At 42.1% G+C, this 15,011-nt stretch overlaps 1 protein-coding gene across 1 annotated transcript in view; it reads left to right on the forward strand.

Moving 5' to 3' along the window:
* Window positions 1–3,606: 3,606 nt before the first annotated feature.
* The window catches only part of LOC143155198 (uncharacterized), a 46,331-nt gene continuing 34,926 nt past the window's right edge, over window positions 3,607–15,011 (forward strand). Inside the window, exon 1 of the mRNA XM_076327640.1 lies at window positions 3,607–3,745. Within this exon, the coding sequence (XP_076183755.1) occupies window positions 3,729–3,745 (17 nt within the window). The 5' untranslated portion in view covers window positions 3,607–3,728. The remainder of the gene's footprint in view (window positions 3,746–15,011) is intronic.

A 15,011-nucleotide genomic window follows, 5' to 3' on the forward strand; every position in this document is an offset into this window, starting at 1 on the left:
TTATCACAGAATTGAGACACTTCCGAACAAATCCACGATTCACCAGTTCATTCTTCGAAATAGTCCACCGTACCGTTAATTATTCGGATCTTGCAACCGAACGTACGGATCGGTTTCTCGTATCTAGATCCGCTCCTCGATAGAATGCCGAGAATGCGAAATGAATTTTTTGTTCGAAAATTACGCAATCGTCCCTCGAAGGAGAATCATCGATCGGTTCGATTCACGGCGTTCTAATTGCGGTTTACGAGTGTTGTAAATTACGCGTTCAACCTCGGAGCAGGAACTGTAACTGTTTTTCATTCGATAAAGAATCAGCGACTTGTGCTCGCCTTCTGCCCCCGTTTTTCATACTTATCCTTCGTTCCCCGTTACGTAAACGCGGTACGCGGCGGCTCGCCATGGAGGAAATGGGATTTACACATAAAGGGCGTGCGTTTGCATGCGAGAGATCGTCCCGTGTAATGGTACTTCCTGCTGTCGGTAGGTTTTAATTACTCCGCGGGGCATGTATCGCAGCTGGCTCGAAATTATACGAGCGAGTGATAAAAAGCTAGTGGGGCTTCGGAAAGTGATTAAGCAATCGGCAGGTTTTCTCTCGCTTTGCAGAACTCGAAGAGTTCGGATACGCGGAGGGAGGTCCTTTGATCAGGATGGAATTTCTCCAACGAGCACTTTTCTAGGTAATACCGTGAAAAAGAAACGACACCCGATGCGCGCTGATTGGATTTGCGATTGGTTGGCTTCGGCTCGGCTCCTACCTTGAAAAACTCTAAAAACTTACCGTTTTTCGAACGCCCCCACTCTTCGATCCAAACACTAGGTTTACGTCGTTTCTACGAATTTCGATCCACGAGGAATATTACAGGGACCGTTCACATTTTTCTTCCGAAGCTTGTACCGATTTATTATCCATTTAACGAGAGAAATATATATAGAAATTCTTTTCTTTTCGAAGCTTTCTAATTCTATATCGGTTGTTCGAAAGGTCGTTTCGTTTCTTTTTGGTGAAAATGAAACACGATTTTTTTGGAGCGTATAAACATTTTGTTAAATTATATATTCTCCATTTTGGAAAACGAAATGACTTTTCGAACAAGTTAATAGAAATTTTATACGCGGTGTATGTATATCTTCCTCGTACGCGTCAATTTGACGCAAGAAATGTTCGAGAACTTAGCGTTAATTAAATTTTTATCACAGAGGTTTCTCGTTGTGTTTTGAGTTTGCATTTGGATCGTACAATGCGAAGTAAACGCGATCCGAATCTTCTCTTCGTGCCTGTGTCGAGTATTTCGAAGTTACGAGAGGGTCGATGTATATTGTCTCGAATATTCTGTCGCGTATGACGCGTGTCAACGGAAACCATTTCGGAGAATGGTGATTCGTTAGAACTCGCGGCAGCGAGGGCGATCTTATCGTATTGTTCGTTAACTTACGGTGAAATGTACTTATATGAAATATTTGGGGAAGTATCTATGGGTTGAGAGTTTCGTCGTTCGAAACGCGAGATCGTGGAGAAGAAACGAAACGTTGGAAGGAGAGTCGATTCGAGCATTCGTTAAAGTATCTTCGTCTTTATTAGCATTGAAGTTATCTTTGGTAACTTATTTCGTTAGGATAATCTGTAAAAAGAACAGACGAAAAGAAATTCGTTCGTATGTAAATAATTAAGTGGCAAGAAGAAACGAAATACGGTCGTTGAGGTCGAAAGAAACATTTTATAAGAAGAAAGATGAATGGGAGAATAGAAAAAGAAATGATTTATACGTTATTATTTCGCGAAACGAATGGGTACGCGCATCCGTATGGACGAAGTCGAAGAAAATGTGCAAGTTCTAATTCACGATACTTTTTGAATGGAAACTATACTTGCAGATCGAACATGATAAAGACGTCATTGAATACTGCGATGTAGGTACGTATAATTCATGCGAGTACAACGGTGTTCTTGTCTCGGTCAGCGATACACACGTACATCCGCGATGCGTGCACGTTGTGGGAAACCCTCGATTGTCCTTTCGTATATTACAAACTGTATTGCATCTGTTACAAGAAACGAAGAAACTGCGTCGTGTAGAAACACAAGTGCAGGATGTTGAAAAAATTCGAGCGAAACTTCAGGAGCACGTACTCGACGAATAAAAGTATCTCAACGAACATCGATTCGATGCTCTTTGGTTCTGTTAGGTTGCGCGGAAAGTCGTTTCGTTTTCCAAAATGGAGGATATATAATTTGATTAAATGTTTATACACTCTGACAAAAATCGTGTTTCATTTTCACGAAACAAAAAAACGAAATGACTTTCCGAACAACTCGATAGATTTGCGAAAATTTTTCGATGGAAAATCGTTACCTTCGTCTGTAGCAAATTTCGACGGATCCTCGATCACGTTTCGACGTAGACAGCATTACGATATGTATTATATCACGAGTGGTGAGATTCGTGAAAATGTACCACACATTTTTGAAAAACGATTCTCGTACTCGTGTTTACGAAGACTTCTTCGTGTATCTTGATTCACGGTAAATACATTTAGAACGGTATACAGATTAAGAAGAGTAACCGATGCTACACTTAGGTCCAAGAAACACTAAATCAAACTTGTTTAAGTAGTGATAATGCACTCTGAAAGTATCCTTCCAGGCCAGTGCCCTCCGAGACAGTGTTTCTCAAACTTCGCAATCCTGTAAATCCTCTCAATGAACGAAACAAACCTTTCTAAGATAGAACTCGATTATTATTTTTTAAATATATTTTAAAACTGCTCTTTAAACAAATAAATTTCTTTTTAAAAATTGCTTTGATCATATTTTTATTCGAGCTTTTTATATTTTGTTCGCTAAAGTGATTCGTACATACAAATATACAACAACATTAACGCACCCACGTGTATTTTATGCAACACCGTTTAATAATAATTTAACTTTTTCATCGAACATTACTCAAATATCATTACTCGGTTTTGGATACGTCATAGCAAACGAGAAATCCGCTAAAATTCAGTTTCTCTTTCGTCCTTGAAAAGAAACCGACTAAAAAACGATGAATCTATTATTGGTACAAAGTACCATTTGTAAAACTGTGCGACAAATTTCAACTGCATCGAACGTTCAAGCTTTTCACTTTCGAGTTTCATTTTTGGATATTTTACCGAGAAAGGTTAATCAACGAGTGTTTTCGATCGAAAGGAAACACTGTGCGAAACATTGTTTCTTTGTACTAAAGGATGGCGAGCCCTCGTCGAGAATTTGAGAGACCCTGTCGCGAGTAACGTTACGACATCGCGTTTAAATTTTCTATTCGGAGGATTTACCGGTGGAACAGTTTGCGAAGGGAAAGTGTGGTTTTTGACGTGTATACGTAAGTACGCGATACCGGAATACTTCCCATTGCAGGGAAGTGGCCCGAAGCATCGCTGGCGACCTGTATTTACCGATCTTAATTAGGGGTAAAACGAAAGGGTTGAAAATGTTAGGGTCGCGGGGTTGGAAAGAATCGGCTCCTCGAAACCGACTTCGGGCGTCTTCGGTGGTTACCGACACTCTTCGTGCCACTCTTAACTCGTGCTCGTGCTGGCTCGAGTCAGTCGTCGACGCGCGCTCGTTTGGTCTGGATCGGGTATTAAATGGTGCTCCAACTCCCGCGAGAAACATTCGCTGTCCAGCTCTGATGTAAAGAGGCTGCGCTCGAGCTGTATTTTCTTACGCCGAACCGTGCCGCAACATGTGCACAAACACGAGGTAAGGAACAATTTTACATCCACGAAAAGTGGACGATCGTTTATCCTGTATTTATTCGTACACGCAAGATTTCGCGCAACATCGAATCGATTGGTTTCATCGCGCATTGAATCCATCGCGGAAAGATTTCTCTTCGATCTCGTGTTTCGCTACGGAACGGTTCTCGATCGTTCCAGAACGGTACGGAACGTTCTCCGAGGCTTCGTAATCGTGGAAAGAATTCTTCACGCGCGATACGGTCGAGGAAACGGTGATTCGGACCGCTTCCTGTCCATCTTCGAAATTCGTTCCCTTCGCTGGTTCTGTCCAGATAAGATACGTATACCGTGTTTCTCGACGGTTCTCCGTGCTTCCCATTGAACGAACCTCGCCTCCGTACAGTTTCAAAGAGTATACACGGTGACACGTTGACATGTATTTCGAGAACGTAATAACGTCCATTCGTTTGCCGCGAGTCGTGGTAGTACTGTTATCGCGTCGACCGGGAAATATCGAAAATCCATAACGTACGAGCACATAATAAATCCCCGGGACGCAACGCGGCTCCCGATAAATTTCATACGGGGAGTAACGGTCGATCGGTGTTTCGTTCGGCCGAATATCGACTCCAACGAGCGGCTCGTTTCTCCTCCGTTTGGTTTTTAATTTTATCCAACGAACCGGTAAGCCCCGTGGCTCGAGGAAGCGGTTGTAAACATTTGAGGACGGACTCGACGCCGCGATTGAATTTGTTGTACTCCGCGGCGAACAGTGCCGTATTCTCTATCCCGGCACGGTCAATATTGACTCTCGCTCGAGCCAAAGCCCATCGTAATAAATTATTGACTTCACGGAACCAGACGAGAGCACGAAAGTCCTGCAGTGATCTGCGTTAACCGTACGGACGTGTCTCCTCCCTTACGATACCACTATTTGCCATACGGCTCTGAAATTACGTGCCACATAAATCACCTTCGTGTTGGGATTATCGTCGCTTACGTATACGTCGAAGCGTCGCAAATATTAATGCCAGCTACGCATCGGGGAAAGTATTCGAGTGAGCGCGTTCTGCCCGATTTCATTACGGAAATTCCCTACCACGAGAGAGAACAAAAATTGTAGACGAGAGAGAACAAATTGTAAACGATCGTTTCGTTTATCCGGTCCATTGTTCGCGATCGAAATTTCATTCGACGAGCCTCGACGGAAAGGCGATCGTTCAACGATACTTTCGAAACGTTGTAATTTCGTTTTCGAGATTTCTCGTTCGTTTTGAATATTTCACGGTCGGTTCGTCGTACGAAAATCAATTAACGGTTTAAAATTTACCGATGGAAATTCGTCGTTTCTCCGTCAAAGCACCCTACACGGACGGATCTTCAATTTCGCGAGGGTAATTGTTTCGTTTACCTTTTGACACGTTCCCTGCCATGTCATGCATATATGTATGACAGCAATGTTTCGGTTACCGGGTCCCCATCTTTCCAGGCACGATATTTAAATATCAATAACGATATGCGGAAATTCGACGGGTGTTTGAAAGTACAGCATCTGCGGACACTGTCGGTCTCGAATTTATCAAAACGATGGTATTGGTCTAAAATAAAGCACGAGTCACGATGGTTGTAATATGTATAAATTTTAATCGAACCGTTTTCGATCTTGCATTTATATATAATCGTGTTTCTTAGTTACAATTAGCAGATATTTTTTAATAGGACCGTTTTCGATCTTGCATTTATGTATAATCGTGTTTCTTAGTTACAATTAGTAGATATTTTACCGTAAAACGTACCAGATTTACACGAACACTTGACCAGGTTTTGCAAATAATTTGCATACGTGTTCAAATTTATGACACACGGAAGAAGAAGTAACAATTTTGCCGTCACACGATAGTACTTGTTTTTTTATACAAATATTCGTACCACGTTTCACATTAAGATGACCATGTATCGTCCCAGATAATATTTACATCGAAAGGTTTTTTACATTCTCGAAAAATCTTCAACACTTGTTTTTTAATCATATTTTATACGCTACGGTTTACGTTTATTTCCAAATTGGTTTTCTTCTCGTTCCAAGAAAAAGGAAACGTAACGTTTCAAATCCAAAAATTGAACGATATATAATATTTAGCAGTACTTTCCTCTATCTCAACTCCATAATTTCCATCCACTGTTCAACCACACTGTAACTACTATAAATACCTCAATGTCCAAATTTCTAATACGTTTCTCGACCGTCGTGTCGAACAATCTCTATCTCACCGATCGTAAACCGTACCCAAAAGTCAAATCAACTCGTTACGAGCGTAAACGACTTGTCTTGTTCCAACGAACCGAGCAATTATACCTGAATCTCGGTTTTTCCGTTCGGTGAAAACTGTAAATTACTCGAAGAACACGTGGAACGTTGTTCGTGGAAACTTCAACGAAAAGAAATCCACTGGAATCGACGTTGTTGCTAATTCTTACCCGCACGCGAAATGCGTTTCAACGAGCGTAGAACGATGAGGTTTTAATTCAATCTCGTCTAATGGACTCTCCTTGCGAACACTTGATAAATCGAAACCATGTGGAAATTCTTTCTACTCGAAAGTTCACCGATAAGATTGTTAGCTCGAACGATGAGGAGCGGTCTTATCCACGAGGGTGAAACCAGCCTCGCGCTGACAAGAGGATAAATTTCCATAAGTGTATTCGTAATTCGACGCCCGGCTTCGAAGCGTAAGTGCACCGTGCACTTTTCCGTTGGTCGGCTAGCACTCGATACGGCATTCGATGGGGTCGCCCACGCAGCGGCACGTACACGTTGCGAACACGAACAGAAACGCGCGCTGTGCCTCTTCGTTTTCTTTCTTTCCTTCTTTATTTTTCTTTCTTTCTTTCTTTTTTTTTCTTCCTTTTTTTTTTTCCTCTTCTTCCTCTTCCACCGCGTGTTAGCGATTTACGGTAAGGGCACCGTCTGCTTTGTGCGTTAGTCACCGACCATGGGGGGTGAAAGAGACTGGCAGGATTGTTCCAAGGGGGGAGAAAAAAAATTGAGGGAAAGAAAAGGTGGCACGCACACGTTCGATCGTGTGCGTGCTCTCGTGTTAAACAGGCTCGACGTGTTTACTTTTGCATACAGGTTGGCTGCGTGTTAAGAGCATAACCATTCCTGTCGCGGATTATTACACGGGCAATAGTCTACGGCTGGCACGTGTTTTCTCCCTTTTTTCCCTACGCAGGTGTTTCCGCCCTTTTGGTGCCGATTCGCGGTTCGTTTTCGCGCGACGATTTTCTTAATTGCGTTCAGCCAACCCCCGTTGGTCGATCGAATCGATTTCAGGGATATAATTCCGGGAAGAATGGCCGGTACTTTCGTAATTGATCGTGGAAAGAAGCAGAATACGTTCGCGGTTAAAAGCCGAGGGATTGCAACTTGGTTGCTATTAGACGGGAATGTTTATCCGCGAAGCGACCGGCGCACGGTAATTCGAAGAAACTCGACCGAGATGGAGCCGAACCCGTACTTGTAATTAAAGGCTAGCCTCTCGTTGAATCTACTACGATGCAAATGAGATCGGCGATCGTCTCGTCTAATTTAGTCGTGCGAGTGTTGCGTTAGTGCGGATCGCTGTAACCGGAGTCACGGAGATGCGTATAATTCAGGCCCTTGAATCGGTCGATTAGTTTCCCATCTTGTCTTTTAAATTGACAGACGAGATGGTATCCAGCCGGTGGAACTATCCGCGAACGAGACATCGATTCTTGCAAATTTTATTACCCGTTTGTATTCACATTCGATATCGAGCAAACCGTAAACAGCTCCCTCGATACAATGGCTGCTCGAGTCGGGAATTCCGTTTAGAAGGTTAACGTAAATTAATATAAATGGACGGTATCCGTCCATACGGCCACGGACCGAGGATTTATTTATACAGAGACGGGGAAAAGAAGCGCTGTCCCGCGCGTAAAAATAACACGATCTTCGAAACGCCTGTACGTGTTTGCTCGTACAGGCTACAACCATTTCCAGGCGGCAGGTCTATTTGTTTGAGAGACCCTCGCGTAGGAAAGGAGAATCGAGAAGAGAACGAGGGGTGGCTGTTCGATTGGGACACGCGATATACAGGGTGTCTGCTGTTAAACCGTATATTAATATTCGCGTTATTCTCGATCCTGGAAGGAAGCGTTGCTCACGAACGATTTGTGGATTCGAGGGTGACACGATATTGCGGCGATTGCTCGTTTGCCAGATTCGATGATCGATTTTGATCACCTTTTTCTTTTTTTTTTTTGGTTTGCATTTTAGTGGCGAAATTCGATAAAGTAATGCGTCTCGAGGAGAAAAGTACCAGGGAAATTTGTTTAAAAACTGTTCAGTTTGTACAAACGATGCGAGAGTAATTTGTCTATTTTTCTATAAATTGCATCTTCGTGTAGAAACACTGACCAATAGATTTTTTCCAAAAATCCTGATCGCAAAGTCTAAACTCCACTTAGGGTTATTTTGTTCTGTATACTGTCCATTTATATAGACAAGTAGAAATATATATAAATATGATAAAATGTATAAGCGAATGAAGGTATAAGAGATGGTAAATATTACAATTTTTATAATTGTAGAGGTTTGGAGTACAATCTCGATAATTGCAAGAAACGAAGCTCCAAGTGCAATTATCGAGGTAACTGATCCAAGAAAAAGTAGCTCCGTTTCTACAGTATTTAAACAACAAGTGTTTCTACAGTATGAGAGATCAATATACTTTTGTCTCAAATGAAAAACACTTGTTGTTCGAGCACAGTGTGACTCGTTTATCGACACGATGCAACAAACGAGACTCGCGCACAGGTATCAAAGTTGCATTTATCCAAGTTCTACCGTGCTGTAGTAGCTAAACATTGATAAAACTATTAATTTCAAAAAACCCAATCGTTCCATCTAAAGAAATTATTTACCTCTCAATGATCTTGAGCGATCGAAACATTTGGCCTGCACCTCAATACTCTTATAGACGAATTTCTCGAAAACGATCACTCAAGACAAATACACCTTAGTATTTTCATCACAGAAAAATCCCATTAAAAAAAAACAAAGTTAATCTTAAATTATATTCCTCCTATTATTAAAACATCGTCGACATTGAACCGATTCGGTTTTGGTATAATACAGTGTGCAACTTCTCGACAGAATATATATACATTAGATTGTTCGGAAAGTCACCGCTTTTTTTGGTGCAAATAAAACACGATTTTTTCAGAGTGTATAAACACTTCATTAAATTATAAATTCTCCATTTTGGAAAACGAAATGACCTTCCGAACAGCCCAATATATTTTCCCCTTATCGTGCAACGATTCCACGAAAAAAAGTCGAACTTGAAATGTCCTCTAACAGTTTACCGAGGAACCGTTGCGATCGTATTGCGTCAACCTCGAAGCTAGACAAGTTCGGTAAGCAAAACACTTTTTCCTGGTATTTATATTAACGAAGGTGCAACGGTGGTTTCTAACGGGACACCCTGTATTACGTGCCCGGCACGTACGTGCTGACTGCTTTGTACATAAGTAGGCATGGGCATAAATAGCAGCGTTACGAGCGAGACACCGAGGAACGATAGATATTGGCACGTGAGTAATGCGAGCTGGTCGCGTTTTAACGATTTCTGACGTTTCTAATTCCTCTGTTTCTTTCGCGTCGCCTTCCTGGTTCAGACGAGTCAAAAGAGCGACGCGCTCCGCTCGAGAGGCTATAAACGGCCTTTAGTGGCGAGTGATCCTACCCTTTGATTCTCGGAACCTCTCCCGTTTGCCAATTCTTTTCCCCGACGAGAGTCACCGACTGAACGAGGAGTTCCTCTCCTCGAGCTCGATTAGCACGAAGAAACGCGTCCGGTCTTGCGCGAATGATGTAAGAGCGCCGATCGCTTTTATACACTCGATCCCCGTTGTGTAAATATCGAGCCTCTTCAACTCGACCATTGCGTAAGTTATTGTTTGTTAGTTGTTCTCTCGAGTATCCTTGAGAAAATTTCGATACAAGGGGGGATGCGTCCGGGAATCGTAGGATCGATACGGGTGCGTTTCCGCGCGCGGAGACAAGAGGAAAATTTTCGGTGAATTTTTCGCTCGCTAGGAGGCTCCGTTTTCGAGAAAATTAATTTCGAACATTCCGAGAACGGTGTCGATCGTACGATTACGTTTGCGTTTATTTGCACGCGTACCGTATTGTAATCGGTGAGGTTCGATAAGATACAGGATACGCTTGAAAAGCAATTAATTTACCAGATGAGAAATTGTCGAAACTAGTTTTATCGTATACAGTACACGGTAGTGATAGTATTATCGATTTCCAAGACTCGTCGTTCGAGTTCTCCGATATTTCCTACACTATTTCGTACTTTATCGACTCTTATCCGTTACGATATATAGGCGAGTAAACGCGTTCGTTTGCACAAGAACGAACACCAGAATCGTCGAAAGCGTTTAAAGCGGTACAGGAATTTTGAAAATCGAGTTCTTCGAGAGTCTCCAACGAAAAGAAAACTTCACGCTCGATTTTCGCTCGTACCGTGATTTCCACCGGTTATCGAAGTACAGGACGTCTTCGAGGGATGTTTCATCGGCGTTGATAAAACCGAAAGAGTGTAAAACGGTGCGGACCGATCCAGAAGACGGGTCTTATCGTTTCGTACGTAACTAACGCGCTCCGAGTAAGCATAAGGAGACCGCCTAGCTTCTTGGAAGTCCCACATCCCTCCAGATTTCTTTCAGAAGCTACCGCGGAATCGTGTCGAGTCGTAATTAGTGGCAATTAGTCTACGGTAAAATAAACTACCGAGCGCGAGCTCCGAGACAGCATGACGATGCAAATAGAGAAAACCTCTCGGTACGAAACGAATCGCAAATAACAGGCCAGTGCCGGATTCCAGTTGGCTCCGAACAATTAAGAAAAATACGAGTCCGCGGGCATGTGTTAAAGGAATTATTCCAACCGCATGATCAATGGGTCGAGGATGTACGGTACGCAAACAAGGTGGAATAATTAATGTAACCGTCCACCGTAATTAAGTTTCCCAGAAGTTATCCTAACTGTTGTATCGGCGTACGATTCTCTTTTTCATTCGTGCACCGTTATACCGGTTCACCGCGTGTGGCTCTGTCCGTTGCTGAAAGAACGAGTCGCTTCTACAATTCTCCGTAAAACTTTTCCAATTTATTGGTCGAAACGGAACTGGTAAAGTAGGATGTTCGTTAGTCGCGCTCACCCCATTTGTCCGCGTCGCGCGAGACCTTCTCACCGAAACGGATTCGCTTCTCCGATTCTCGATTTCGAGCCGTGATTTTCCGATTAACTTCGGGGAATTGAGTACAAACCGTGCGCGTAATTCGTGGAAACTTTAAATTTCTTAAATTAGAAAACTATCGGTACGTGTAACGTTTTCGATTCGGATCGTTCTTGTCGTATATTGATAAAAAAAGTAAGCGCGTCGAGAAGCAAAATTCGCACAGAATAATCGAAACTCGTCGAGTACGAGTTTTTGAAGACTTTCGATCGGAAAGGTACGGTAGAATTTTACGTAGAATCGTTGAGATCGTTTCCACTCGTAAAAATACAGCACGGAGAAATAAAGAGCTTTGCATTTTTCAAAATGTTGAATTCGATAGGCCAAGAATCGTTCGATTCGTCGGTCGCACGGTAGACGATGTTGAAGCAACGAAAGTATCTCCACTTGGTAAACTTGGTTGCCTCCGTGTAACGTTCGTGACCAGTTCCCTGGGAACGATAAATCGTCATTGACGAACGCCGCGATATTGGCGGGAATTATAATCCCGATCGCGATCGCGATCGCGCGAGCGGGCGGAAATTCGCGCGTACGCGTGACCAGCGTGACAGAAACGACGAGGAAAGAGGTGTGCCGGCGAATCCGATATATAAATATATTTATCGAGCATAACGTGCACGTTCCCGCGAGGTGGCCCCTTTCGTCGTTGCATGTACGATCGTGCACCGTGGCTTGTCAAACCGAGCACGGTCCGCGATTTTTTCACCGCTCTTTTTTCCATCCGTGGTGATCTTGTACCGCAAACGGGCGTTCGTGCGCGGATTTGGAAAATCCACGGTGACTCGATCCAGGCTATAGTTACGGTACCCAGCATCCTTTCGCGAATATAGTGACATAATAGGCAAACGTCCAGGCCGATGCACCGTTATGCAGAATGGTGCTGAGGTCAAAGAGCCGGCACGGACGGGAGAGAAGAAGCGGAGTCTGGGATGCGTTCGTTCGGTGTGCATCGGATACGCTCGTTCGGCCGGTTCGCTCATGAATATTTGAAGAGTCGCGGGAGATCCAGAAGATACACGAAAAATAACTACGGGTGCGGAATTTCGCGCGAACGATACACCCTCGGGCCACAACGAACAATAACGCGACGATCGTACCGGGCTCGTTTCAGGTTTTCGAAGTTATTTGAAGATTAGCTTCGCGAACGTTTCTTGCGTCGAATTAACGCATATTAGGAACAGATGGTAGATTGAGAATTATAGAATTGGAGAGCTTTCGGAAAATGAATTTTGATCTGTATTTGTATCTCTAAGAGGGTATCGCTGTTTAGATTTGTGATTTTTTATGTTACTTTTATTATTTTTTTTTGTTTTTTTTTAATGGTAGGGGGGTTATTTTGTAGAGAGATTTTTTGGGAACGTTTATCCGTTTTATAAGTACACATGGTATTTCTTTATCTTCTGATAAAGATATTAGAGAGAATATAGTTATAGAACGAATTAGAGAGAAGTCCAAATCTCGATAAATGAAAAGATGGCGAAAGTTTAAATTCTGAATTTATATTTTTCAATTCTATTCCGTACTTAGCGCGTTAAAGAAAGATGGTAAGACTCAATATTGTTAAGAATCTCTAGTTCCGATGACAAAGACATATCTATCGAAGATTTAAAAACCCAAGGAAGCCTAATTTAAAATATAACGTTCGAAGAAGAACGCGTTTAAAGTTTCTCGAACACGCAAATGGTTTTTACGCGTATTTTCAAAATCGTACATTTTAAGAAAACGAAATAAAAAAAAGAAACATCGAATATTTTGAAATTATATCTTCACAAGTGATAAAAGAAAATATAAACGGTTTCTGTAATTTTTCAAGAATCGAACTGCGTCGAAATGTCGCGTCCAGTAAACTTTATCGTTTGCGTACAAACTTATTTAACTCTTTGTCGAATAATAGTTTAAAAAAATGTTCCACCTTTTTAATACTCCGATACGCACGGCGGGTATATTTTTCAAGCGAAAATTTACAAGTAGCACGTTGAGCCAGTCAATATTCCGTCCTGTGATTAAATATCTTCTCGATTCTTAAGTTTCGCTATATACTTTGTATTATTACCCGCGTTTGGCAACTGTGTCTCAAGGTTAATTAGACTCGCGTTTTTTATCCGAGATGAGTTTTCGAGATCGATGTTCCGTACGAGCACACGCGGCCGGTTTTAATCGAATCGGCCGTTTTCTAAATTTCGCTTTCGCGCAGCGAACAACAAATACAATAACAGGGCTCGCTCGCGGCACCGCGTGTTCGTAATTTATCGGTACACGAGACGGTACGGTGATTACGGTCCGTCGTGTACCTTTACGTACCGCGTTATGCAATTATACGAGCTCGCGTATCGCGTTAAATAATCCTCCGGTTGGTTCTCTAATGCCGCTTATCGATGGTGAAACTTGTTTCGCTGGCGTTTCAATCGTGGCCATTGACACTGACCTAATAAGGGTTAAATGGATTGTTCCTGAACGTCCATTCACCGCAGCACGCGTCTCCATTGGGGTGTTGGCTCGTATACGCGCATTTAAATCGCGTTCCTGTTGCACGCAGCGTGACGACCGACCGTGCTCGTTTAGGGGCGTTCAATAATAAATCCCTCCGGCTGAATATCTCTCGCGGATTGTTAACGGTTGATCGATAAATGTCTGTCGTCGACACGTGTTCGAATCCACGATAAAACCCACCGCTTTCGCTTTATCGGCTCCCACGTAACGCGTTCGTTATACGTACGCGTGCATTTGCATTCTACGGATTCTTGAAACGTTATAGCGCGGTTTCCGATACACGCGTACGTTGTGTCGCGGTTCTTAAACGGTTACCCTGCGTTCGTGTGCACGGTGTCCCATTAGAGACGGGATTTTACAATTATTCGAGTTATACTCGAGGATAAGTTTAAAAGCAACCTTTGGTCGTGCCTCGTGCATTACGAAGTTGGTCAATTTATTTGTGACACGTGTACTTTCTACCGATGTGCATCACATTCGTGCACGGTGTGTCCCATTGGACACGGTACGTTCAATTATTCGATTTGTACTCCTTGGGTTAAAAATGTTTTTTTTTTAGGTTCTTTTTTAGTATGTGCGATAAAGACTTTCTAACGATAATAGTGAATATAAATTTAATTCGAGGTTTGGTTCGAAAATTGAATTTTGAGTGCATCTCGTCTTTACGAAATTGGATCTAATCTGTTGTGTATACTTTTCGCTTAATGTGGTTTTATAACGAGATAATCATCGTTAACCTTTTCGATTCCAGATCTTTTGCTCTCTCTCTCTCTCTCTCTCTTTGGAAAATAAGTACAAATGAACCTGGTTATAACGAGCACTGTTACAACGAGTTCGCGTTTGCAACGAAGAAAATGGTATAATGATTTTAATTCGCTCGTATTCCCATACGATTGTTCATTTTTATAATACGCGTCTCACGCGCGGATACACTGTACGCGGATTGAGAGAATTTGAGAACTATCAAAAGGGAAATCTTCAAAGGAAACGTCGTTTTAAAATTTACGAATGAAAAGGCTAATTGAAATTGTGTTAATTATTAATTAGTATTGTTTCTAATTACAGAGGAATAAGCTGCGTTTTGAATAAGGCGCACTTACGGTTTATAATTATTATGGACGAATTATGTTCAATATTAAGCGTATCGATACAAATAACGTGCAGGTATATAAATGCGTTATTCCTTATCTCTAATGTTTCCTCTGTTTCCTAAATTGACCGTTTAACGATTAATTGGGCATCGAATAACAGAAGATAAACTTAATTAATCGCTGGTACAACGAGGAAATTTTGAAAGTTCCTTGATTCTCGTTATCCGTAACGAGTTCGGTTTTGCTTTCAAATTTAACGCAAAAAAAGTAATAAAAATCGTAGAATTTGAGGAACGCGAAAGAATTTAGAATGTCTTTTTTTTTTTAGCAAACATATCTTCGTAACTGGTAGTGTTGCAACGAAACTAAAAAC

This window comes from Ptiloglossa arizonensis, chromosome 2 (assembly GCF_051014685.1).
Source record: "Ptiloglossa arizonensis isolate GNS036 chromosome 2, iyPtiAriz1_principal, whole genome shotgun sequence".
NCBI classification, from domain to species: domain Eukaryota; kingdom Metazoa; phylum Arthropoda; class Insecta; order Hymenoptera; family Colletidae; genus Ptiloglossa; species Ptiloglossa arizonensis.